The 27,704-nt window shown below is 38.5% G+C and overlaps 1 protein-coding gene across 1 annotated transcript; it reads right to left on the reverse strand.

Annotated features, from left to right (window-relative positions):
* Nucleotides 1–5,157: 5,157 nt before the first annotated feature.
* LOC134530200 (cytochrome P450 6k1-like) lies at nucleotides 5,158–24,278 on the reverse strand. Its single transcript, XM_063364858.1, has 5 exons — nucleotides 24,178–24,278; nucleotides 18,537–19,507; nucleotides 7,725–7,946; nucleotides 6,336–6,587; nucleotides 5,158–5,812 (listed from the first exon to the last, which is right to left on the reverse strand). The coding sequence occupies exons 2-5, from the start codon at nucleotides 19,501–19,503 to the stop codon at nucleotides 5,643–5,645; spliced, it is 1,611 nt and encodes a 536-aa protein (XP_063220928.1). The 5' UTR covers nucleotides 19,504–19,507; nucleotides 24,178–24,278; the 3' UTR covers nucleotides 5,158–5,642.
* Between the last annotated feature and the right edge of the window lie 3,426 nt (nucleotides 24,279–27,704).

The following is a 27,704-nucleotide window of genomic DNA, read 5'->3' on the forward strand; positions in this document are numbered from 1 at the left end:
TGTTTGCAAAAAGTTCCATAAAAACAGTACATAATTCTACTACCATAGTCAAATTGCATGTACAAATATGATAACATAATTGTTGTGGAAGATATTCTGTATAAAAAATATAAAAATATAGTAAATACTGTACGTGCAAGCTGTGGCTAAGTATTTTGAAAAGAAAAAAAATATAACAAGATTATGGGGCCTAACTCTCTTAATACAATAATATTTGTTTCAACTTTCTTGCATTATGGTTTGATGTTTGGCCAAAACTTTAACACAACCTTTTATGTAGTTATAGTACCAAAAAGATCATCCTTTCATCACAAATAAATAATACAGCAGAACATTCTTTAGCAAACTAAAAGTTAATTTTTAAAAGTTTGACCTATAAGCTAAAGAAACTATAGTAAATACAAAAAAAAAATTCTTACCTAAATCATTTGTTTTATTTTTGTTTTCTTCTACATTGTGATTAATTCCATTTGCCATGCTTGTTGTAGTCTGAGAGACACCCCCCAAGGCCATGTTCTTGTTTTTTTTTCTTTATTCCTTATTTCAATAAGTAGTTGAAGGAAGTCATTTCTAACTATGCTGTTTTCCTCGCGTTGCTCGATGGTGTCCTGGATGAATTTGACGAAGGGACTCGAGTTTCTCTCCCCTTCTGAACCAGCTGAATATGTACAGGTTCAAGGAACACGAAGACGATCGTGGACGGCGACGCGAAGGCAGAAGGCAGAGTCGGCGATGGCGTCGGACCGCAGGCCGAACACGCACGGGAAGCCTTCATTTCACAGACGAGAGAGCCACACCCGAAGTTCATGCTCGCTTTTTCCCCCCGTTCTATCTCATTGTATAAACCGGTGTGGCATTAAATTTTGCTGTCGATTAGGATAGGTTAGCTACATTAAAAATACTTTAAAACATGGTGGATGGTTGGTTATATAAGGTAAGCATACCTAGCTACATTAAAAATACTGTAAAATCATTTTATGGTTGCTTAGCGAATAACTTTTTAATATGTAGCTATCCAGGGCTAGGAAACCGTTTAGGCTACATGATTTCACAGTATCTTTAAATGTAGCTATCCTAACCGAATCAACCGTCCACAATGTTTTAAAGTATTTATAATGTAGCTAACCTAACCTTTTACAATGAACCAAAAAAAAAAACCGAAGATGCACGATCGGACGTTTGTCTCTCTCGTCTGTGAGAAGAAGGCTTCCCGCCGTCGAACAGGAGTGCCTCCTGCTCCCTCGCGCGCTCCGCCGTTACGCCGCACACGGCTCTCATCCTGCCGGGGGTGAAGGTGGGGGCCAGACTAGGCTGAGGCATAGCAAGCTGTCGCCGCGGGGTTCCTGTCCTGGAAGTGGGCCAAGTCCCTCACCAGGAACGCCCCTATCAGGTCCGGATCTCCGAGCAAGAGAGTGGGCTTCAGGAAGAAGCACATCCCGCCGAATTTTTCCGCCGTCGAGTTCGTCGTAATTTTTCTGGCGAGCCTTCCCACGGGTGGTTCTCCTCAGAATCAAGTCTTTGACGTTCCCGAAAGGCAGCCGTGGTTTCGGTCCAGGCACGCATCTAGAGCTCTAGTAACGGTGTTTCGAAGACAGCCACCAGTAAACCGCTACCAAGATGGTCGCAGGGAACGCGATGACGCCGAAGAACGATTCGAATAGAATTGTCATTCTTCTGAAAGTAACAAAAAATGATCCGACACCCGTTAAAATAAATCCAGATGTAACATAGTGGTGGTACTCGTGGAGTTACAATTTCATTGTTACATCGCAAAGTCCGAGTGAGATGGCGCAACGGTGACACGCCGGACTCGCTTCGAGAGGGCTCGGGTTCGAATCCCGACCCATCTATCCCAAATCAGTCCAGCCAAGTGCTGTATGGTTCGTCACTGTAGACCATGGCTGGTTACTTCCATATTTCATCTGACTTCTAGTGTGTACTAACTGGCTTACGACTCCACGGCTTCAGTCGCACAAATATTAGAACAGTAATTGCAGTGTAACATTGAAAGAAAAGTATGTGATAAATTACAAACATCCTTAAGTAAAGCAATGCAATGAACAATACGTTTCATTACATTTAGCTAGAATAATATACTTAATAAAATAAAACCTCTTTTTACCTTTTTGGAAATTTATGAAACACTCGGATACCTTTATTTTTTGACGTGATAACGTCTTATAAATCAATGAACGTCGAATGCACACACGAACAAGCATGACTCGAGCGTGCAAGAACCGGCCAACCACCGTGCGAGAAAATGTTCTATAATATCAAACAGGTTAAGGTATGCAATTTTTCATCAATGTTTTCTTACGACGTTATCACGTAAAATTATCGTCCGTAAACCGACTTTACAGACAACCCCTCCCCCCCCCCTTTTTTTTGTACGTGAATTACACGTATATCACACGTATCCTACGCATTAAGGGTAAACGGTGGTTGAGTGGTCAGATAATTTTCCTCTTTCAAAGTGATTCGAAATAGATTTTTCAGAAGTTGCAAAATGACAGACGTATCCGTGTGCCCGAGGGTTTTCTTGGGGTACTCCCGTTTCCTCCATTCAATTCCGCCAGTGCCCCATTATAGTCACAGGGTCACAAGTACCCACATCGCGACCTGTGGGCGTGGGTTCATATAGGACTTGCTAATTATGTTGCTGCCAATTCCAGGAGTGAACAAGAGATTTTCATTTAGCATCCGTATTGGTAGATTAATAGGCATACTTATACTTATTAGTAAACTAAACTCACCAATTTCTCAAACCTTCCCCATTTTCTCCCAGGGTTCAATAAATAACAGGCTGGTCCTCTACCTTTTTTTAATGTAAAATATGTAGGTATTTGATAATTCACACTCTCAGATTCAGTGCATTCGGTGATAAAAGTTTTCCTAAATACTAAAATGATCAATTTTTCACCACCGCCTCGTGGGGTGAAATCTGTAATAAAGTTTATAAAAAATGTTAAATAGTTTCACGCACTTAAAAAAAAGTAGGTTCACTCCACACCACCAGGTTCGCTGACATCGCTTGTCTCGCGTATTTCTTGCAAGTTTCCCATATTGTCCATATTACTATATTTGCTGACTCTGAACGTCTGAGCCCGGCTAATCGCCTGGGGAATCCTTTCTTTTCACAGACGAAAGAGCCAAACGCCCGATCGTGCATCTTCGGGATTTTTTTTGTTCAATGTAAATAAATATGGCGGTGTTGATAAAATGACACTAATGGTCAATTAGGTTAGGTTAGCTACATTATAAATATTTTAAAACATTTTGGACGGTTGATTTGGTTTAGGATAGCTACATTAACGATACGGAAAAATTACATGAACTTCGGGGAACTTCGGGTTTTGGCTCTCTCGTCTGTGAAAAGAAGGCTTCCCAATCGCCTGCTTCACGCGGGGCGTTGAACGCCACTGCGCAGCTATCTCGCGTCCTCTCGGCCAATGGAGTGGTCCCCTCAAGCCCGCCAAATTCAAAATTTCTTGCTTCTGTTTGCGCCCGTAACTTTGCAGTGTTTCGTTTCCGGACAGACGCTCGTTTTGGCATTTACTGCCATTCATTCAAGTTATGCCCCGCAATTTGCAAACATCTTGAATACACACACACACACACACACAATCACACTCTCTAAGATGAAAAAAAAGGAAAAATTTTCTTTAAAACCCAGCTTACCTGGCGCTCAAGAGCTCGTTGACAGAAATGGTGTTTATGTGTCAAGTTTTTAAGGAAGTTTGAACGACAACTACCATTACCTTAGATAATGATGACTAAGACCTACTCACAGACCGTCTTCATGTTCGTCACCTCGGCTACCAACTTTGGTTCTGCCTGCGCTGTGGTTTCATTGCAGCAACAGACTAGGAAAGGAAACAAGCAGATCTTGATAAGCTATTTTATAACAGTCATGTTGCCTAACAATTCCTTCCTCTTCCCCCTTCATCCCCCAGCATTATCTCTGCGCATCTCGAGATAGTCACGTGAGGGTATCGTTATCTATTAATTACTGGCGAGAGTAATCTCCAAGAAAGGCTGCGTATATATATTCAAAAGTAATATGTAGCAATCCATATCACGTTTCCAGGTTTTTGTTTCAGAACATTAATCCTGTGTATGTATCCAGTTGTGACTCTGAAATGTTCCCTCATGTTAAGTTTTCGAAGAATTTTATTCATTACTATTTTTTTATTTTAATGAATTTGCTTCAGTCTTCATAGTCTACAACACCAGCATCGTACCTACACGTTTTATTTTATATGTTTTTAAATGACATATTTTTTTACTAATAATAAAAAATTAAAAATCAGTTCTTTATGATTACGTATTTAACACATTAAAACACCACAACTACATACTTCGACGAAAAATATCACCAGCACTCTGTTTCTTACACTTAAACTGCCACGCAAACGTGGTTTTGTCATCATCTAATACTACTTGCTGACGCAGCGAGGTGGGGTAGTGGTACGCCACTGGACTCGCATTCCGAGGACAGGGAAGACACAGGGAAGACAGGAGACGTGGAGTGTTCACGTCCCAGTTCGGATATCCTGACATCAGTTGTATAATCGCACCTACAGTAAAATAGTGTCGTAACAAAAAAAAAAAAAAAAAAGCAAAACAGTGTTGTACGTAACGTACACCATTATTTTACCGGGTATGAGATACAAATTTATATAATAAAATAGTGAGGTGTCTGTACATTTTTTCCCCACCAAAACGACATGAATTTTTTTTATTACTCTGGAAGAGGACCTTTTACTTAATTTTTTCGTGTAGTAGGTAAAAAATTTCAGAATTTGAGTTACGCACTATTTTGCTGAGTGTGTGTTATGATCTGCCAAAATGACGTCACCATTGCCGATCACGACCTTCCCCAATATTATCCGTAATTTGTGTTATTGTGTTATCATATTTCTGATAATCCCTTAGGTGATAAAAGGTAGATGAACATACATATTTTTAAATATTAACAAAAAAAATGTTTTGCACTAAAATTATCAATTTAAAAAAAATCCTAGATATAAATTTTTCTTTGCGGACGTTACTTCTTTCAACATATTTGAAACATGATTCTATTGCATACTCAATAGTCAACATTATCACTACAGGACTCTTCGGAAAAGGGCTGAAAGGTGCACACCACTTAGCTTAAACAATGTCAGAAACGCCATTTTATGATAAGCTTTGTTTCTGCACAGCATACACGGCATTGGCAACAAAACCGGACACCAGATCACAACACGAATTTAGCCTATAATTAAAAAAAAACATAGACATGGAGATGGTTTCTGTGGTATTTTAATTATTGTAGTGGAATGCCATTTAAAAATGTTTTGTTTGTAGAGCACAATTATCACAAATACTCAAAGAATTTATCTGTCTTCATGACTAGTCGACATCGTGCATTCGGTATAGAGAAGGATAGATGTGAAAATGGAGAGCAAACCAGAGCTAATATTCGGTTCGAAATTATTCTCTCTTTCACGAGGTTATGCAAGTTAATTCATTCCGCATGCACATAGAAAAATAATTGTGCTAAACGTTTGAGATTATTTTCAAAAAAATTACACAAAAAAAAAGCCTATCGTATGGACGACACTGGTGCAAAACTGGGGTTATTCTATTAGGTTGCATGATTACTTCTCCCTTTCTGATATTTTTAGCCAGATTCCTCCTTTCGCGGAAGTGAAGATGGCCTTTTCGTCCAGAACCAATGGGATCCGAGTCTTGGAGCATGGTTCGAACTGGTACTTCGACAAAAGTGTTGCCAAACCAATCTTCACCTGCAGCAAGCCGAACCTCATACCTGGAACATTTTCAGAAACTCGATAAAATTTACCAAATAAATTAAGCTTACGTTTTCTAATAATATTTTCATGACACAATACTCTATTTAAAATTATTTTCTGGTCTAATTCTAAATGTATTTGGAAGAATATCAACGGTTCATTTAGTTCTGGCGCTTAGGCAATGACATTTCACACTGATGCGTAAAGCAAAGTATTACGGTTACAATGATATTACGTAATAAATATATATATTTTTTTGTTTAGGTGTTATGTATTTCCAGTTATTAAACATAATTTTGAACCCTTCATAGGCCATTGATAACTACGTATACATTAAGCAAACAAATAACATTATTAGGAAAAAAAACTTAAGTTAGTTTGAATGTCATGCAAAAACACGAAATTTTTGTCTTAATTTTAGCATTTATAAATACGGATCTGAAGAAAAAAAATACATGCTCTATTTATGTTGAATGTGCAATATTTTGGCTATCATATGAATTTTTCATTACTCAAAATAAAAACAGTGTTTTGGCTTACCTATGCACATTCTTGGACCTTCGCCAAAAGGCAGGTATGTGCACTGCGGCCTCCTACGTTTGTTCTCCGGGGTGAATCTCTCAGGATCGAACACCTCCGGCCGTGGATAGTGATCAGGATCGTGGTGCAGGGCGTATGTGGGGATCTTCACGTCGGTACCCTCCTCCAGTCTCAAGCGGGTACCAGGTACCGTGTACGGCTTCGTGCATATCCTCGTCAGTATCGCTGCCGGCGGGTACTTTCGCAACGTCTCTGCAAGACGAGAGAGTTTAGAGCACAGTGTTGACCACAATTACTTATTGCAGTCAGGACCCTATTTCAGGCAATTAGCGCTCTGGGCAGATAATCTTTAGACACCCCCCCTTTTTTTCCCCCTTTTACAGTTCCCACCAAACATCATAAAATTTTACAAATTCAAGCTTATTTATCATCAGTTTTAAAACTGCACATTATGCAACTAAATACGAAGGGTTTTCAAAGACACGGACTGTTTGTCTTTTTTTCTTATTAAAATTTAATAATTCGTTGTTGCAGTTTTTTTTCCACTGTTATAACTACCGTAGTGATGGTGTACTGTATATTATCAAAAAAAAAAAGTTTTTAAACTATATGTAAAGTATTTGGTTTAAGGCCTAATATTTTTAAGGGCACTCCAATAGTTAAGTATAAACCAAAATTTCCCATTGACATGCATTTTTGAAAATCAAATCATTACTGTACGTTAAAAAAAAACTTATTTTTCCCGTCCCTTAATATATATTTTCAGGTTTATTTTATTTTTCGCACCTCAAATTCTCCCGCCCCTCAAAAACGGGCGCTCTGGGAAAATGCGCGGTAGACCCCTTTGTAAATCGGGGGCTGATTGTAGTTTATACGTGCTAGCAGGTTTTGTGTCAAATAATATTATTAATAAGAATTTCAGTCGCCCTGTTGTGCACAGAAATATTCAAGGCCATAATTCCTTCACAGTTGTAGTGGTACTCGAACCACTTGCGAATGTTTTGCTGCTAATAAATCGTGAGTCATTCCAGAAGTGAAACATGAACCATCACCAGCTCGACTCCATCACTATATGGACGTGACGTATCACCAGGGGGCGCAACTATCTTTACAAAGGGGGGGGGGCAATATACCTTTTTATAAAGAATCTTCGATCCCCCCTATTGAAGCGGGGGGTCCGGGGGTCCTCCGCGGGGAAAAGTTGTATTTCAAGGTGGAAAATGGTGCTATTTAAGCAGTTTTATTTTCTAAAAATTGATTACACAGCACTTTCTTTGCCCCCGTTTGCCCCCACTTCAAGGTTTCAGAAGGGGGGAGGGGCAAAATACCCTTCCCCCCTGTTGTTGCGCCCCTGCGTATCACGTCCACCCACGGGAAACGACTACTCACCTTCCACAACAAGGTCCAAGTACTTCACGTCAAGTACGCAATCGTACGTCAGTTTCCCGTCGTGCTGCTCCAAAGCTGCATCAATATCGCGCTTCAGCTTATCCTGCAGGCCAGGGTTCGTGGCCAGTTCGTACAGGCAGAAACTGATGGTGGAGGATGAAGTCTCGAACCCCGCGGCAAAAAATGCCAAGCACTGAGCAGCCATCTGTTTCTCGTTTATTTCTGTAATCATACAAGACAAGCACGACAAAGAAGACCATTTCCGTCATGTTCTATTCCAAAATTTCTGAATTACATTTGTAAGAATTCTATCAGTAGTATAGGATAGCCGGTCCGAGGACATGGCGCTGGCGCGTGGTGTGTGGCCGGTGGTGTTTTCCGTCATCTTGGATTGTGATGTCACGGCGGCCATCTTGGATGGTTGTGACCTTGACCTTTGACCTTGACATTTGACCTTCAAAATGTGTCAAAATCCGCCAAAATTGGGCAAAAATTGCCCAAAATTCCTCAAAAATCGCCAAAATTTACATTTCTTAGGAAAAAAATTCCACCAAAAAATCTCAAAAAATTCCTCAATTCAAAAATTAGAATTTCGAAAATCCTCAAAAGTCGTTTTGTCCTAGAAAGAACCCAAATTCCTAAAAGAGGCTTAAGCATCCTTGTCTACAGCCTCCGATAAGCCTCTGACGTCATCTAGGATTATGACCGCCATCTTGGAGGAGTGTAACGGGACATAGCGTAACGGGACATAACGTAACGGGACATAACGTAACGGGACAAGTATATCACGGCGGCCATCTTGGATGACGTCATTGTGTTCTCGAAAATTCCGGCGATGTGTTTTCCGCCATTTTGGATGATGACGTCACCGTTGCAATTTTCGTTACGGCCGCCATCTTTAACTTTTTTATTTATTATCCGATTTTAACGAATTTTTTTTTAAAAATTTATAAAAAAAATTCAAATAATAAAATTTTAATAATAAATAATTTTAAAATTTACAATTACGACACGGAGCTCGGAGTCCTCGGTTCGAACCCGACGAGTGCAAAAAAAAATTAAAAATGGCGACCGATCCTTCCCCCGTGGTGGCTGCAGGCAGACTGACTCCCACCACTTTTTTCATAGCATATATATCATCCGGCAGTATGACGTCATGTACGCCATCTTGAAATTTGAACGTCATCTTGAAAATCTTTATTTATTATCCGATTTTAATGAAAAAAATTCCAAAATTCATCAAAAAATTAACGTATTTGAATTCTGTTTGATTATATCGATGTACGTCCTTGGTTCGATTCCCGGCGAGAGTAAACGGTCGATCCTTCCTCCATGAAAGCTACCTAGACTGATCTACCACCACCAGTACCAAGGTAGATATCATCAACTGGTATGACATCATGTCCGCCATCTTGTCTTCATCCGCTGGAGACCACCATCTTGTTTTCGTCTGCTAGAGTGTGCCGATACCATGTAGTATAATTATCTGGTCACCATACTTTTGTCCTCAACTGTTGACATTGAACATTGACCTTGAACTTTGACCTTGACCTTGAACTTTGACCTTAACCTTGAAATTTGACCTTGACCTTGAAATTTGACCTTGACCTTGAAATTTGACTTTGTCCTTGTCGACCATCATGGATCCGACATTTTATGTTCAGTACATGCTACCAGAGGATACCACCTGCTGGAGTATGCCATCTTGTGTGTGTACTTGTATTATAGAGTACATTTCCATCTGGATAATTTTATTCTAACCCGCTACAGTGCAGTAATCATTTATTACCGAGGTGCCCCCCCCCCCACCAACATGAAATTCGACCGCCATCTTAAATCATGTAATAATGTAGCTAGAAAAGCGGGAAAAAATCCAAAATTCATTAAATAAATCACTCATTAACTTACATATCGATTCGATCCGCTCCAGTCCTTGGTTCGATCCTCGATCGATGCAAAACATTTAATTTTATGAAGAAAAAAAATAATAATTCCAATAAACCATGTTCAACATTCTTAAAGAGACTTTAAATCATCTACTACCATCATCCTATCAGACATCAAGACCACCATATTGGAAATTCGTAATTGTAATGCTAGAGATTCGGGAAAAAGTTCAAAACTCATTAAATAAATTTGTAATCTATATACTGATTGATTAGATCGACTAAGGTCCTTGACACGATCCTGGACGAAGCTAAAATAAATTTAATTAAAATACCAGAAAAGTGTAAGGTTCGAGGAATAAAACACCTAAAAGTCTTTTACAAACATAATATTTATTACACAATTTCTATCCTACTACAGAATCACTTGCGAAAGACAGCAATCTTATAAAAATTTAGCCCTGCATAGACGTACAACGACTACTTCTTAGCTCCAAATGGCTCCAAATGCTCCAAACGGCCTCCAAATGCTTGACAGCTCCAAATGCTCCAACAGCTCCAAAAAAAGGCTCCAAATGCTCCAACAGCCTCCAAATGCTTAACACAGCTCCAAATGGCTCCAAATGCTTGACAGCTCCAAATGCTTCAAAAGGCTCCAAATGCTCCAAATGCTCCAAACGGTCTCCAAATGGCTCCAACAGCTCCAACAGCCTCCAAATGCTTGACAGCTCCAAATGCTCCAAACGGCCTCCAAATGGCTCCAACAGCTCCAACAGCCTCCAAATGCTTGACAGCTCCAAATGTTTCCAGCAGCTCCAAATGCTCCAAATGGCTCCAACAGCCTCCAAATGCTTAACACAGCTCTAAATGGCTCCAAATGCTCCAAACGGCCTCCAAATGCTTGACAGCTCCAAATGTCTCCAGCAGCTCCAAATGCTTGACAGCTCCAAAAAAAAAGGCTCCAAATGCTCCAACAGCCTCCAAATGCTTAACACAGCTCCAAATGCTTGACAGCTCCAAATGCATAACACAGCTCCAAATGACTCCAAATGCTCCAAACGACCTCCAAATGCTTGACAGCTCCAAATGTCTCCAGCAGCTCCAAATGCTCCAACAGCTCCAAAAAAAGGCTCCAAATGCTCCAACAGCCTCCAAATGCTTAACACAGCTCCAAATGGCTCCAAATGCTTGACAGCTCCAAATGCATAACACAGCTCCAAATGGCTCCAAATGCTCCAAACGGCCTCCAAATGCTTGACAGCTCCAAATGTCTCCAGCAGCTCCAAATGCTCCAACAGCTCCAAAAAAAAAGGCTCCAAATGCTCCAACAGCCTCCAAATGCTTAACACAGCTCCAAATGGCTCCAAATGCTTGGCAGCTCCAAATGCTTCAAAAGGCTCCAAATGGCTCCAACAGCTCCAAAAGACTCCAAATGCTTCAAAAGGCTCCAATTGCTCCAAGAGCTCCATCTTCAATTGGTTCCAACTGATTCCTATTACTTTTATCGAACTTGGCATGATTACTAACATGTCTTTATCAGTATACATTTTGACTGGCAGTGGTAACGTTTTTTACACCTTTAAGTTATAAGTTTTATTTAGAAATCAGATTTCGATAAATGATAGCTTCCATCTGGAAAAGAAAATATATTAATTTATCTTCAAGTTTATACACATACATTTAATTTAATCCATTATTGTATGTAGCCAGCTTCCCTCAGTTCTTTGAGTATGAAGGATATTTCTTTAATGTTCGAATAGTTTCCTGCACAAAGCGATCCATGTAGTAGTCGTAGCCTGTTAACCAATATGTTAGGATCTTCCCATGAGGTATAATCAATCTCTTCTGCTGCCTTCATCATCCTTGCATGTTTATAAATATTATCTCTGGTGTCTATCGTTTTAACACCAACCACAAGGTCACTTTCGTCATCTTGCCAGTGATTATCACAAGCTTGATCAGGATAATTTATTTTATTACGTCGTTTCCATCGTTTTGGTCTCAAACCACCATCACAGTCTTCGCTCTTGCATGCTTTTGGTGCTTCAGTACAGTACTCAATCATGTCAGCCTCAGATGTGTCACCACAATCTTCAATCATGTCAGCTTCTGATGTGTCACCACAGTCTTCAATCATGTCAGCACCACAAACTTGATCAGGATAATTTATTTTATTACGTCGTTTCCATCGTTTTGGTCTCAGACTACCATCACAGTCTTCGATCTTGCCTGCTTTAGGTGTTTCAGTACAGTACTCAATCATGTCAGCCTCAGATGTGTCACCACAATCTTCAATCATGCCAGCCTCAGATGATTCATCAAAGTCTTCGACCTTGTAAGCTTCAGGTGGTTCTCCATCTTTCACATTTTCATGGAGACGACTAGATATTGGAGTAAATATATTTTCATTTCTAATGTGGTTACAACTTCCTTCGTTTGTTTTAAATTTTAAATTATTATCTTGATCTAGATCAGTAATTTTAGCATTAGCTTTTTCGCCTTCGTTCCTCTTCCGCGATGTTGTAGCCCAGTCTTCGTTATCTTTATTCATCTTAATTGTACAGGTCTTGTAATGTCTATCCAAGTAATATCTTCTACCAAAGGATTTCTGACACTGACTGCAATGAAATGGTTTTTGACAAGGACCCAAATTACACTCGCTTCTCTCATGTCGTTTAGCATTCTTTCTCAAGGTAAACACCTTGCTACAGTATCTACAGTGATGACGTTTTGATACAGCAACAAATCCCGTTTCAGGATTCATATTAGTTATTGAGACTAATGCCAGATGCAAACTAAGAGTTTTAAATTAGATATATTACTTAAATAGAATTTTTTAATTATTTCATCAGCGAGAATTAATTTATCTCATTCAAAGGTACTTGTTGCAAGTAGTTCTGCTTTTCAACAACAGATGTCGCCACATGTTACTTGCAGGTAAATAATATTTAGTTCTTTTATGCGGGATGCGGGATGCTCACTAACGATCGCAAAAGAAGGATGGCTTCGCTAGACTCCAAGGAGAAGGAAGTTCGTCCATCCTGTTAGTGCTTCTTAGATTTCTCAGAGATTATTTGACTGAGTAATGATATTTTTTTTTTAAATTTCCACCTGATAAAAATATTACAAGTGCTGATTTATTGGCAGAATTTCAATAATTAAATGCAACCTTGAATAAAAAATGACATGACTCATTAAGTAAAAAATTCTTCATGCAGAGATCAATTCCTCATCAGTAACCAGAAGCACTCGGAGAAAACCATCAGATGTCTAGTCAGGAATAATCAGAAGCACCCAGAGAAAACCATCAAAATATTGTCAAGAATAATCAGGAGCACACGGAGAAAACTACCATAATATTGTCAAGAATAAACGGGAGCACACGGAGAAATCCACCATAATATTGACAAGAATAATCAGGAGCACACGGAGAAAACCACCGCAAGTTTTCTTTGATATCATAAAATTTCAGGAAAAAAATAATAAAAAATAAAAATAAATTAATAAAAAATTAAAAAAAATAAAATAAAAAAATACATAAATATATTCTGCTAGCTTGTACTAGAACTCTATCTTTGTTCAACAATGAGAAGTTCACAAGCTAGCAGAATATATTTATGTATTTTTTTATTTTATTTTTTTAAATTTTTTATTAATTTATTTTTATTTTTTATTATTTTTTTCCTGAAATTTTATGATATCAAAGAAAACTTGCGGTGGTTTTCTCCGTGTGCTCCTGATTATTCTTGTCAATATTATGGTGGATTTCTCCGTGTGCTCCCGTTTATTCTTGACAATATTATGGTAGTTTTCTCCGTGTGCTCCTGATTATTCTTGACAATATTTTGATGGTTTTCTCTGGGTGCTTCTGATTATTCCTGATTAGACATCTGATGGTTTTCTCCGAGTGCTTCTGGTTACTGATGAGGAATTGATCTATGCATGAAGAATTTTTTACTTAATGAGTCATGTCATTTTTTATTCAAGGTTGCATTTAATTATTGAAATTCTGCCAATAAATCAGCACTTGTAATATTTTTATCAGGTGGAAATTTAAAAAAAAAAATATCATTACTCAGTCAAATAATCTCTGAGAAATCTAAGAAGCACTAACAGGATGGACGAACTTCCTTCTCCTTGGAGTCTAGCGAAGCCATCCTTCTTTTGCGATCGTTAGTGAGCATCCCGCATCCCGCATAAAAGAACTAAATATTATTTACCTGCAAGTAACATGTGGCGACATCTGTTGTTGAAAAGCAGAACTACTTGCAACAAGTACCTTTGAATGAGATAAATTAATTCTCGCTGATGAAATAATTAAAAAATTCTATTTAAGTAATATATCTAATTTAAAACTCTTAGTTTGCATCTGGCATTAGTCTCAATAACTAATATGAATCCTGAAACGGGATTTGTTGCTGTATCAAAACGTCATCACTGTAGATACTGTAGCAAGGTGTTTACCTTGAGAAAGAATGCTAAACGACATGAGAGAAGCGAGTGTAATTTGGGTCCTTGTCAAAAACCATTTCATTGCAGTCAGTGTCAGAAATCCTTTGGTAGAAGATATTACTTGGATAGACATTACAAGACCTGTACAATTAAGATGAATAAAGATAACGAAGACTGGGCTACAACATCGCGGAAGAGGAACGAAGGCGAAAAAGCTAATGCTAAAATTACTGATCTAGATCAAGATAATAATTTAAAATTTAAAACAAACGAAGGAAGTTGTAACCACATTAGAAATGAAAATATATTTACTCCAATATCTAGTCGTCTCCATGAAAATGTGAAAGATGGAGAACCACCTGAAGCTTACAAGGTCGAAGACTTTGATGAATCATCTGAGGCTGGCATGATTGAAGATTGTGGTGACACATCTGAGGCTGACATGATTGAGTACTGTACTGAAACACCTAAAGCAGGCAAGATCGAAGACTGTGATGGTAGTCTGAGACCAAAACGATGGAAACTACGTAATAAAATAAATTATCCTGATCAAGTTTGTGGTGCTGACATGATTGAAGACTGTGGTGACACATCAGAAGCTGACATGATTGAAGATTGTGGTGACACATCTGAGGCTGACATGATTGAGTACTGTACTGAAGCACCAAAAGCATGCAAGAGCGAAGACTGTGATGGTGGTTTGAGACCAAAACGATGGAAACGACGTAATAAAATAAATTATCCTGATCAAGCTTGTGATAATCACTGGCAAGATGACGAAAGTGACCTTGTGGTTGGTGTTAAAACGATAGACACCAGAGATAATATTTATAAACATGCAAGGATGATGAAGGCAGCAGAAGAGATTGATTATACCTCATGGGAAGATCCTAACATATTGGTTAACAGGCTACGACTACTACATGGATCGCTTTGTGCAGGAAACTATTCGAACATTAAAGAAATATCCTTCATACTCAAAGAACTGAGGGAAGCTGGCTACATACAATAATGGATTAAATTAAATGTATGTGTATAAACTTGAAGATAAATTAATATATTTTCTTTTCCAGATGGAAGCTATCATTTATCGAAATCTGATTTCTAAATAAAACTTATAACTTAAAGGTGTAAAAAACGTTACCACTGCCAGTCAAAATGTATACTGATAAAGACATGTTAGTAATCATGCCAAGTTCGATAAAAGTAATAGGAATCAGTTGGAACCAATTGAAGATGGAGCTCTTGGAGCAATTGGAGCCTTTTGAAGCATTTGGAGTCTTTTGGAGCTGTTGGAGCCATTTGGAGCCTTTTGAAGCATTTGGAGCTGCCAAGCATTTGGAGCCATTTGGAGCTGTGTTAAGCATTTGGAGGCTGTTGGAGCATTTGGAGCCTTTTTTTTTGGAGCTGTTGGAGCATTTGGAGCTGCTGGAGACATTTGGAGCTGTCAAGCATTTGGAGGCCGTTTGGAGCATTTGGAGCCATTTGGAGCTGTGTTATGCATTTGGAGCTGTCAAGCATTTGGAGCCATTTGGAGCTGTGTTAAGCATTTGGAGGCTGTTGGAGCATTTGGAGCCTTTTTTTGGAGCTGTTGGAGCATTTGGAGCTGCTGGAGACATTTGGAGCTGTCAAGCATTTGGAGGTCGTTTGGAGCATTTGGAGTCATTTGGAGCTGTGTTATGCATTTGGAGCTGTCAAGCATTTGGAGCTGTGTTAAGCATTTGGAGGCTGTTGGAGCATTTGGAGCCTTTTTTTTTGGAGCTGTCAAGCATTTGGAGCTGCTGGAGACATTTGGAGCTGTCAAGCATTTGGAGGCCGTTTGGAGCATTTGGAGCCATTTAGAGCTGTGTTAAGCATTTGGAGGCTGTTGGAGCCATTTGGAGCATTTGGAGCTGCTGGAAACATTTGGAGCTGTCAAGCATTTGGAGGCTGTTGGAGCTGTTGGAGCCATTTGGAGGCCGTTTGGAGCATTTGGAGCTGTCAAGCATTTGGAGGCTGTTGGAGCTGTTGGAGCCATTTGGAGACCGTTTGGAGCATTTGGAGCATTTGGAGCCTTTTGAAGCATTTGGAGCTGTCAAGCATTTGGAGCCATTTGGAGCTGTGTTAAGCATTTGGAGGCTGTTGGAGCATTTGGAGCCTTTTTTTGGAGCTGTTGGAGCATTTGGAGCTGTCAAGCATTTGGAGGCCGTTTGGAGCATTTGGAGCCATTTGGAGCTAAGAAGTAGTCGTTGTACGTCTATGCAGGGCTAAATTTTTATAAGATTGCTGTCTTTCGCAAGTGATTCTGTAGTAGGATAGAAATTGTGTAATAAATATTATGTTTGTAAAAGACTTTTAGGTGTTTTATTCCTCGAACCTTACACTTTTCTGGTATTTTAATTAAATTTATTTTAGCTTCGTCCAGGATCGTGTCAAGGACCTTAGTCGATCTAATCAATCAGTATATAGATTACAAATTTATTTAATGAGTTTTGAACTTTTTCCCGAATCTCTAGCATTACAATTACGAATTTCCAATATGGTGGTCTTGATGTCTGATAGGATGATGGTAGTAGATGATTTAAAGTCTCTTTAAGAATGTTGAACATGGTTTATTGGAATTATTATTTTTTTTCTTCATAAAATTAAATGTTTTGCATCGATTGAGGATCGAACCAAGGACTGGAGCGGATCGAATCGATATGTAAGTTAATGAGTGATTTATTTAATGAATTTTGGATTTTTTCCCGCTTTTCTAGCTACATTATTACATGATTTAAGATGGCGGTCGAATTTCATGTTGGCGGGGGGGGGGGGCACCTCGGTAATAAATGATTACTGCACTGTAGCGGGTTAGAATAAAATTATCCAGATGGAAATGTACTCTATAATACAAGTACACACACAAGATGGCATACTCCAGCAGGTGGTATCCTCTGGTAGCATGTACTGAACATAAAATGTCGGATCCATGATGGTCGACAAGGACAAAGTCAAATTTCAAGGTCAAGGTCAAATTTCAAGGTCAAGGTCAAATTTCAAGGTCAAGGTCAAATTTCAAGGTTAAGGTCAAAGTTCAAGGTCAAGGTCAAAGTTCAAGGTCAATGTTCAATGTCAACAGTTGAGGACAAAAGTATGGTGACCAGATAATTATACTACATGGTATCGGCACACTCTAGCAGACGAAAACAAGATGGTGGTCTCCAGCGGATGAAGACAAGATGGCGGACATGATGTCATACCAGTTGATGATATCTACCTTGGTACTGGTGGTGGTAGATCAGTCTAGGTAGCTTTCATGGAGGAAGGATCGACCGTTTACTCTCGCCGGGAATCGAACCAAGGACGTACATCGATATAATCAAACAGAATTCAAATACGTTAATTTTTTGATGAATTTTGGAATTTTTTTCATTAAAATCGGATAATAAATAAAGATTTTCAAGATGACGTTCAAATTTCAAGATGGCGTACATGACGTCATACTGCCGGATGATATATATGCTATGAAAAAAGTGGTGGGAGTCAGTCTGCCTGCAGCCACCACGGGGGAAGGATCGGTCGCCATTTTTAATTTTTTTTTGCACTCGTCGGGTTCGAACCGAGGACTCCGAGCTCCGTGTCGTAATTGTAAATTTTAAAATTATTTATTATTAAAATTTTATTATTTGATTTTTTTTATAAATTTTTAAAAAAAAATTCGTTAAAATCGGATAATAAATAAAAAAGTTAAAGATGGCGGCCGTAACGAAAATTGCAACGGTGACGTCATCATCCAAAATGGCGGAAAACACATCGCCGGAATTTTCGAGAACACAATGACGTCATCCAAAATGGCGGATCCAAGATGGCCGCCGTGATATACTTGTCCCGTTACGTTATGTCCCGTTACGTTATGTCCCGTTACGCTATGTCCCGTTACACTCCTCCAAGATGGCGGTCATAATCCTAGATGACGTCAGAGGCTTATCGGAGGCTGTAGACAAGGATGCTTAAGCCTCTTTTAGGAATTTGGGTTCTTTCTAGGACAAAACGACTTTTGAGGATTTTCGAAATTCTAATTTTTGAATTGAGGAATTTTTTGAGATTTTTTGGTGGAATTTTTTTCCTAAGAAATGTAAATTTTGGCGATTTTTGAGGAATTTTGGGCAATTTTTGCCCAATTTTGGCGGATTTTGACACATTTTGAAGGTCAAATGTCAAGGTCAAAGGTCAAGGTCACAACCATCCAAGATGGCCGCCGTGACATCACAATCCAAGATGACGGAAAACACCACCGGCCACACACCACGCGCCAGCGCCATGTCCTCGGACCGGCTATCCTATACTACTTCTATCAATTGGTATTGCCTACTCAGGTTGTATGTACTCAGTGAAATTTCAAGTAATGACAAACATTTAACTTTACTAATGTTACGATAACCTGTAGTGTGTACTTAGATTGTTTTTACAATTACAAGAAATTTAAAAAAAAAGTTTTTTTTTTTTAACTCACCATAATCGTGTTCGTTTTCTTCTATTTGTTCTGTGTGATTATCCCTTGCGTTCGTCAGTCCTGTTGAATTAAAATCATTCTCCGTCATCTCTTTTTCATGTTCTAATTTTCCATCATTCTTCAGTTGAATAAGTAGTTGTAAAAAATCGTCCCTTATTATTTTGTTTTGTTCACGAAAGCTGACAGTGTCCTTCACTAAGTCCATAAAGAATTTTTCTAGCTCTCGGTCTTTGAAAGCGTGGAGAATTTTTTGCAGGAACACAGGAAGGCATGTCATAACGAAAATGCTGATGTATCTTCGCAACGACGGGGAGAAAATTTTGAGGCCCATTTTTCTGAAGGCAGAGTCGGGATCCTTTATCGAGTTCATCTGGAGTCCGAAAGCGCACGATCCGATGACGTCCGTGGTGAAGAGAGCGGCGACTGACTTCATGTTGGCAGAGCCGTCCTTGTCAACTAGTCTAGCTATGTTGTTGACCATTTCAAGCGCGCACTCGACCATGATGTTGGACATGCGCTTCATCTTCCCGGACGTGAATGCAGGGGCGAGCTTGAAACGCAGATTCCTCCATCTGGAACCCGACAGAGTGACGAGGCTGGCACTGAGTGGATTCAGCTTTTCATTTATTCCGAGCCCTCTGTCGTGGAAGCACGGGAAATCCTTGATCAGCAGCGATTTGATCAGCTCCGGATCTCTGACAATAAGAGTGGGCTTGAAGAGGAAATACACTCCCCCGAATCGGTGGCCTTCCAGATCATTGTAAATCTTCTGGAAAACTTTCCCACAATACGCCTTTTGTAAAACAAGATCCTTGACGTTCCCAAAGAATGGTACTGGTTTGAGGTAAGGTATCCCTCTTGACTTCCAGTAGCTGTACTTGGATGTCATCCACCAATAGAAGGTAACCACAGCTGTCAGTGCCAATAAGGTGACATCAAAACAGATGGAGTCGAAAAGCCAAACCATTGTCCTGAAATAAAAACAACGTGGTTCAAACTAATCACTATTTGAGGACTCTATAATATGATGGGCTTATATTTAAACACGAGGAAATAGGAAAAGTTGGTCCCGGTATTTTCCAAGATAAATCAGTTAGTTGTGACTAAAATTTTCTTAGTTTTAGATAGATTTCGAAGAAATACTACCTATTGTAGCCGTTACCATGATGCGACTTCCAGAGATTTTTAATATAGTTTTATTTTTTCATTTCATGGTCCATAAACCTCAAAACCATCGTCAACTCAAAAGTTATTTATATATATGTATATATATTTATGACATTTTTAGGAACACGATAACTGCTGTAATTTTTCACAAATAACTTCCAAACTGATGCATGAAATAAAATCATGGAAAATCTCGGTCAAGTTAGCTAATGGGCAATATTCGACCAAAAGGGTAGAAATGGGGAATATTTTTTGAAAAACAAGAAAAATCGTTATAACCCCCCAAATATAATAATTATAACATCCGTTTGAACGTATTAAAACTCGTAGGGGTGATACCAAATTGTTTTGTCCAAATACAATTTTGATACGACCAACCATAACTGCAATGGGTGTAAAAAACAAGTGTTAGAGGACAAAAAATTCATAACTTCCTTAGTAAGCACACCATTTATAATTTTTCAATTAAATCTTTTATCTGAAACAATTTTTGATAAGATGAGCTATTGCTGCAGGGGATTGAAAAAACAGGGGTAGGATTAAAAATAAAATCATAATTTCCATACAATGCACGCTATCAAATTCGTTCTACTTTATTGCAAAACTATGAATTATTATTTACAGTTTTCTTCTGAAATACTTTTATACGGTCTACCATTACTGCAAGGGGTGAAACAAACAGGGGTTGAATGACAAAAAAAAAAATCATAACTCCGTTAGTAAGCACACTTTCAAATCCGTTCACATTTTTATCTGACCAACTATTACTGCAAAAGGGTGGAAATAACAAGGTTTGAAAGTATACTACAAATTCCGTTATAATTCATTGTATGAATCCTAAACTTTAACTGAAACAATTTTTGATGATACTAATTATTACCGTAAAAAACAGGGGCTGAAAATTTAAAAATTCAAAACTTTCTTAGTATTAAATCCGTTCGAATTAATTCTAAACCATCTTATTATTATATTAAACCTTGGTGCAAAGCAAATTTTTATACGACCATGTTATTAGTGCAATGAATGAAAAATAGTTTTTGAAGGTCAAAAAAATTTAATAATTACCTTAGTTGGCATAATATGTAATTCGTTCTAAGGTATTCAATGCTGGATGCATTGAATTAAAAACATTCATAATATTTTCGCCGCATGGAAAACGATAAAATGTTTAATCGATCATTTTGTGATATAGGAGAACGTAATTATGTTATGTACATTAAGTTCTTAAAATGTTCCAGAATTTTATAGAAGTTTACAAAATATTTCCAGAAGAAATAGGTAGGCTACTTCGAAATCTACCTACGACTGTAGGCTGTGCCGAAATTGAATTGTTTTTTTCTTTGATGTCATTTTCGAACTTTTCTTGTCAGGGGGTCCTGGATATGGAAAAAAAATTGACGTTATAGATATAGTTTGTGATTTTCTGTTAGAGCGTTGGGAGATAATAGTTATCATGTGTGCATGGGAAAGTAGGCATTACTTGTTGGTGCAGAATCACTTATCACAGGCTTATCAACTGTCTAATCATTTTGCGTCTAGTGACATCTGTGTGCTGCAAGTGACAGGTGGAAACACATATGTTATGGGTGCGCAGATATGGATATAGCTCGTTTACATGGATGCATTATTCTGTGTACGTGGATTAGCGTGTGAAATGTACTCAGCAGACCGAGGAAGGGTTTGTGCGGGCACGTAAAACTATCAAACAAAGTAATCGTTACTGGTTTCCCCAAGCATTATGTCGCCAGACAGGAAGCGAGACACCCCCCAAGAACTTGTTTCTGAATCACACTCACGTCGATTTGACGAATGAAGGAGATGAAACAATTCCGAGCCGCGCAGTAGGTAGCCTACTTCACACGAACTTACATAACCTAAATGACGCTAGACCCTACTGAATGCTTGGTTTGCAATAGCAGGGCGGGCGTGACGCGGTGAACTCGACGCGTATAAAATATATTTCTACACAGAAAAAAAAAATTATGTATCTATTATTTTACAAAAAGATTCTTTTGGAAACCAGTTACCAAGAAATAGTTTGTAATACTGCAAGAAATATATTTTTAACTTTGTACAACACATGGCTATGGTTATTTTTTTTTTGCATATATGAAATACGTTATTTTAAGATAATACTGAGTAGCCTATGTCTTACGAAAATTGGCGCATAATATTATATTTTAATTGATGTTTCATTCAAGCATATTTTTTTAAACCATGGAAAATATATAATCGAATATTCAATAATTTGTTCTACTTTTATTATTAATGTGATAAGTTAGATAATAGTGGAAAGCTATCCAGGGAAAAGTTTACAAATAACTTTTAGCTATGGTAGGTTCTGGGACAACAAACCCAGTATTACTGCGAACACTATTTTGTAGTGATACAGTTGTTTTTATTTAAACGTACAAATTTACAACTATCTGTAATTTTACATGAATATTTATTAGTAGCTGCTGAATAACAATTTAATTTAGTGTGCAAAAATTTCTGCCTGCATCTAATACCTGTTCCATTAAAAAATACATTGTAACCAACTACGTCCGATACATCAGTGAGGTAAGCGTGAAAAAAGTGTTTGATGTGTTAAGACTTTTCGATTGGAAATTTTTTCAATTTCCATCGCGTCGTGAGCGCGCAGTTACTGAAATGAGCGTCAAAATTTTGCTTTCCTTTGATGGTTTTCAACTTTTGCATCCGTATTTCAATCATTTGCCTTTTCGTATTATTTTATTTTTAGGTTTTGTTTACTTATTTATTTTTTGAATGTTACAATATGATTTAACATAATTTTTTTTATCAAACAGGTCTATCAAAACTAACTTGTGAACATTGATGTTGTGTGAATGTAGTGGCAAGAAATATTTTTTATCTAGTTGTTGCTTTTCGGTTCGACGAGCTATTGAGGATCACAAGTTCACAATAAGGCCAGGCGCGAGTTGAGCCCGCAGGGTGACGCAGGGTGACGCAGGGTGACGCAGAGTGACGCAGTGTGACGCAGGGGGACCCAGGGAAGCAGCAAATACGCGAAGGGAGAGCGAAAGTTGAAGCGGCAGTTCTATCGCCACTGCGTGTCTGTAAAGTTGTGAGCGATGACTTCAATGAAATAGCTAAGCTGCATCTCAAAATCTTTGTGAGGGGGACACAAACCGCCAGAACTGTACAATCTTTCAACAGAAGTACTACAATCTTTGTTTTGAAAATAAGCGCGTAACCCAAAATCTGCAAAAAAAAGTCCAGTTGTTCACTTCGAAAAATTCATCGTCACTGTTAGACGAATGTTGGCCATTATCAGTAAAATAATTGGAAATGGCTTAATATTTGTGAACACAACATTCATGACAGGATTAAGCCAATTACCTACCGAGTTTTAATTTTGGGCTGTCAACATTGCTTCTTGAGTTTACGTTTTTTGTAGGGCGAGTTTTGTGTTTTACACACGAGTGGAGTTCGTACAAAAATCATCAAGTCACACAAAATATTTTTTAATGGTATGAAATAATAAAATTAATATTAATCGTAACGCGTTACTGTACCTAAATCTATCGAAAATTATGTAAAGAATTAACTATACTGGTTTTCAAACGTAACGGATTACCTATAAGATCACTGTGACAACTGACAAGTGATTGTTAAAAGCAACGCGTCACTTGAAATGCGTTAGTACCGAACAGGTCCGCTGACCGTTCTGCCAGGGCCTGATTAACCCTTAGGCTAATTAGGCCTAGGGCGCGAGGATCGGGGGGGGGGGGGGAAAGGGCGCGCTGAAATCGTGTCTTCGCATGCACTATTAATCTAGCATCGTTGCATCTACCCTACATATTTAAACTAGACCGAGACAAAACACTAAAACGAAATGCGCTGTGAACTGAAAAATCTTGGGACTCCCTGATTAAAAAAAAAAAAAATTTGAAATTTTGAAAAAGTGCTCGTAAAACAAACACTGACTTGTCACCTGGCGGGGGCGCGTCCTCATAATTTATTAGCCTAGGGCGGTCAGAACTCTTGATCAGTTGCTGCGTTCTGCGTGTCGTTACCACAACGCCGAAATACCACAACGCCGAACGTACAATAACGCCGAATACCATAACGCCGAATGCCAAATTGACCGCAACGCCGACAGCTAGAAAACTGCTGTGTACCACAACGCCGAAATACAGTAACGCCGAAAAATGTTGCTGCGGGGAAGGGGGGGGGGGGGGTGGGCCACAGGAGCAAAATGAAAAAAAACAACTGAATGAATTTGTGTGCTAACCTTACCTAACCTAACCTTTGAGGCAGTCCTGCAATGACATTTTTCGGCGTTGTGGTACATAGCAGTTTTCTAGCTGTCGGCGTTGTGGTACATAGCAGTTTTCTAGCTGTCGGCGTTGTAGTCAATTTGGCATTCGGCGTTATGGTTTTCGGCGTTATTGTACGTTCGGCGCTGTGATATTTCGGCGTTGTGGTGCGTCGCCGTGCTGCTACTAACCTGGACACGACAGCCTGCGCGACTCTCGACGGCGGGACCAGTCCGGCAGCCACGCAGGCCTACATAGTCCGAGAGCGGGTGCGCTGCGACCGGACGTGTGTCGCGTCACTTAGCACGTGTCCGCGAGGCTGGTACCGTTCCCCCCCATCACCCCCCCCCCCACCACTAACCAGAACCAGCAACGGTGCGGGCCAACGTCACGGGTCAACTCCGTCAGGGCCCCGAATTTACAAAACGGGCCGACCGGCCATGTTTTTTTTTTGCCCAGAGCGACAGTTTTTGAAAGCCGAAAAAAAAAAATTGAGGATCGGGAAAAGTACTTTTTTTTTTTTTTTTAACGTAACGGTAATAATTCGATTTTCAAAAATACATGTCAGGCGGTTTTATTTTTATTTTTCTACTAACTGTTGCAGTGCGCCTAAAAATATTAGAGGTTAAACCAAATACTTTAATTTCAATTTAAATTTAATTTAAAACTCGTTTAACAATATACAGTGTACCATAACTAATTTTTTTTAACGATAATCATTTATTAACATGCAACAACCATTTATTAAATTTTAAAAAGAAAAAAAGGGGCAAACAAACTACGTTTAAAAAAACCTTAGTATTTTGTTGCATACTATGCTGTTTTAAAACTGATAGTATATATGCTTGATTTTGTAAACTTTAATGGTGTTTGGGGGGGGAACTGGAAAAGGAAGGGGCTGGCTAAAGATATCTGCCCAGAACTCTCACTTCCTGAAATCGGGGTCTAACCTCCGTCCGTCAGTTACGTCATCGCAAGCCAATCAAACTACCCGGAAAAATTCCATTCTTCCATCCTTTCGTACGTCCGTCCATCAAATGTTTGGCAAACTCATACTTTTACGGACGGACGTATGAATGTTTATTATTGGTTGCGCCAGTATACGAACCTGCGAAGTTCGTTTATGTTGGTTCAACTGCTCTGTGTTCTCATTTTTCACGAGCTATTGTCAAGCGAAAAAAAAAAAAAGGTGTAGCTAACATACGGAATTGATAGGGAATATAAGAAGATGAAATTGTGCAAGTATCAACTGTAATTTCCAGGAATGAATGTGAATACGAATTTGTAATGTCTTCGAACATTGCCATCTCTCTCCACATCCATTATGCAGTTTAAAAAAAATGTGGACATTTCACATTTACACCGTGAACTATCTCATACTGTTGAAACTCACATCCAAGCAATTTCAATCGTGATAAACATCTTCAGAGTAGATCGAAAGCCAAGATAGTTTATTATACGGTGGCTGCGAAAGCCCGCATGCTACTTTAATTCCACCATGACTTAGAATTTTCACCGAGGATTTGCTAATACATCACGTTCGGAAGCATGAATTCCTGTGGTATACATAAAAATGAAGACAACATCGAAATGTTTAATGTTTAAACATGGGTTTATTGAATAGCACTAATTTGGGAAAATGTTTCGACGGACCGATGAAGTCGTGTTGCAGCTACAAGCATGGCGCAGACAGAAGAAATAATGGGGCGACGGAAGACTACCAAATCGGAAAGCTACCATAATGGCAGTATTCCGCCTGGCCTCTTCGAAAAAGGCGGAAAAGTACCATAACGGAAATCTGCCATAAGTCCAAAGGACGAAACGGAATTCTGACATATTTTTTTACACCCTCCATGGAATGAGTACAGCAGCATTGTCCTCGAAGTAGTGTATAGAACGCTCGGTAGGTATCCCTGTCAACCCTCTAGCTGTTCCAGATACAGATTTCCAATTTTTTATATAGGTAGCACTGTATTCTTATTATACGATTAAAAAAATAAATAAATGTGGTACCTAGTATTCCATTCTGCCAACATTTCTTTTACATTCTACGGAATGAGAAAAACGGCCTTACCCGTAAAAATGTTTACATTTTTGCACACTGGAATATTCAAGGATTTTCTTATGTAATGTTTTCTGTGACTGAACACAAAAACTCAGATGTTAAGATTTTTAATGACTATAATAAATTATTTAAAGTCTACAAAATACGTTTATAAGGTGCTGAAATGTGAGGGAAATATTTTTGTGTAGTGTGTCTAGGGGAGACATAGGCTCGTACATTTCGAATGTTGATGGGCTTTGCACAGGCTTGCAGTCTTTAAAAAATAAAAATAGTATTTTTTATATTACAAAATAAAAAATATACATATTTCCCAATTACATTTTTTTCATCAGCATCCTTTCTTGATCAATTCTGATTATAGTTGGAATAAAATTTATTAAATATTAAAGAGTAGTTGAGATAAACTACTACTTTGCGGAACACCTAATACCATGAAATTGCATTTGAGAATTCGACTGCAAAGCGTCTATTTGTAAGATAATTAAAACCTATATGACAAGCATTGCTTGACGAAGCCTAAAATTGTCAATTTTTTAATCATAAGATTATGTTGGAAAGTATCGAAGACCTTGCTCGTGTTGAAATAAATAGAATATTTTATTTACATCTAGATATATACTGCTGCACACACACATTATACATGATTGATATCTATGTGGTTTTACAGAAATAATTTTTTTTAGGAATAAAATTCATGTGCCTATAAATATTTTTTGTCAAAATCTGCTACAATACTACAAAACAAAGGTTTATGACTAGAATTTAACCAACAATAATACTTCAAGAAAAAAGGTTGAACACACAACCACTCATCGACTGATGCACACTTAATTAAAATGTTTGTTTGAGCTTTATTTATAACACGTTGGAATGATAACGCTACAAAACTACAAAAAATATTTTTGCAAAACTCCGTTCCCCCGGAGAAACCCCCGGAATGGCCACCGCATGGGGAGCCCAAGAAAAGAAACGGGCTCCCCATTTGGAAGCCACCTGGAAGGTTTTTTTCTGTTCCACCCACCGTTTCTTTGGTAGCCTGACTTGTTACAAGGGATTGTATTCATACCAGAGAAAATGCCGCCATTTTGTCTGGGCAATCCGCCTTGGAGGAGCCGGGGCGCGAACCCGGGTCCTACAAGTCACAAGGCAGGCGCTCTACCCCAGAACCAGAGTGGTAGAGCGGATATTTGCAGTCTTCTTAACACTGACATGATGTTATTCCACGAGTTCACTGTAGCTTCGTGTGTCATTAACACGTGCAGTACGTGCAGTAACATCTAACCTCGCTAACGAACAAATTTATGTGTTCTTATGTTCAGCATGAATTATGTAATTTCATAACAGTGAAATATAATTTGTATAACTAGTCTGGCCATTTTTTAGTTACTTTCCTGCAAACAAACTTACAATCCCGCTGTACAATAATTATATAGAAATATAGACTAGTAAAAACATATGTAAGAGCTTGCACTGTCGATGGTAAAGTTACTATGAAATAAATATTAGATATTAAAAGAGCGTGTTTAGTTAAAATATGCGTGTGCTTACAAACATGAAGTTATTGTATAAACATTTTATTTATTTGGTTTTAAAGCCACAGAAAATTGTTTAACTTTTTTATATTACTTTTGGGTTTCTTTTGTTTTACCGTGC

This window comes from Bacillus rossius, chromosome 3, assembly GCF_032445375.1.
Source record: "Bacillus rossius redtenbacheri isolate Brsri chromosome 3, Brsri_v3, whole genome shotgun sequence".
NCBI lineage: Eukaryota > Metazoa > Arthropoda > Insecta > Phasmatodea > Bacillidae > Bacillus > Bacillus rossius.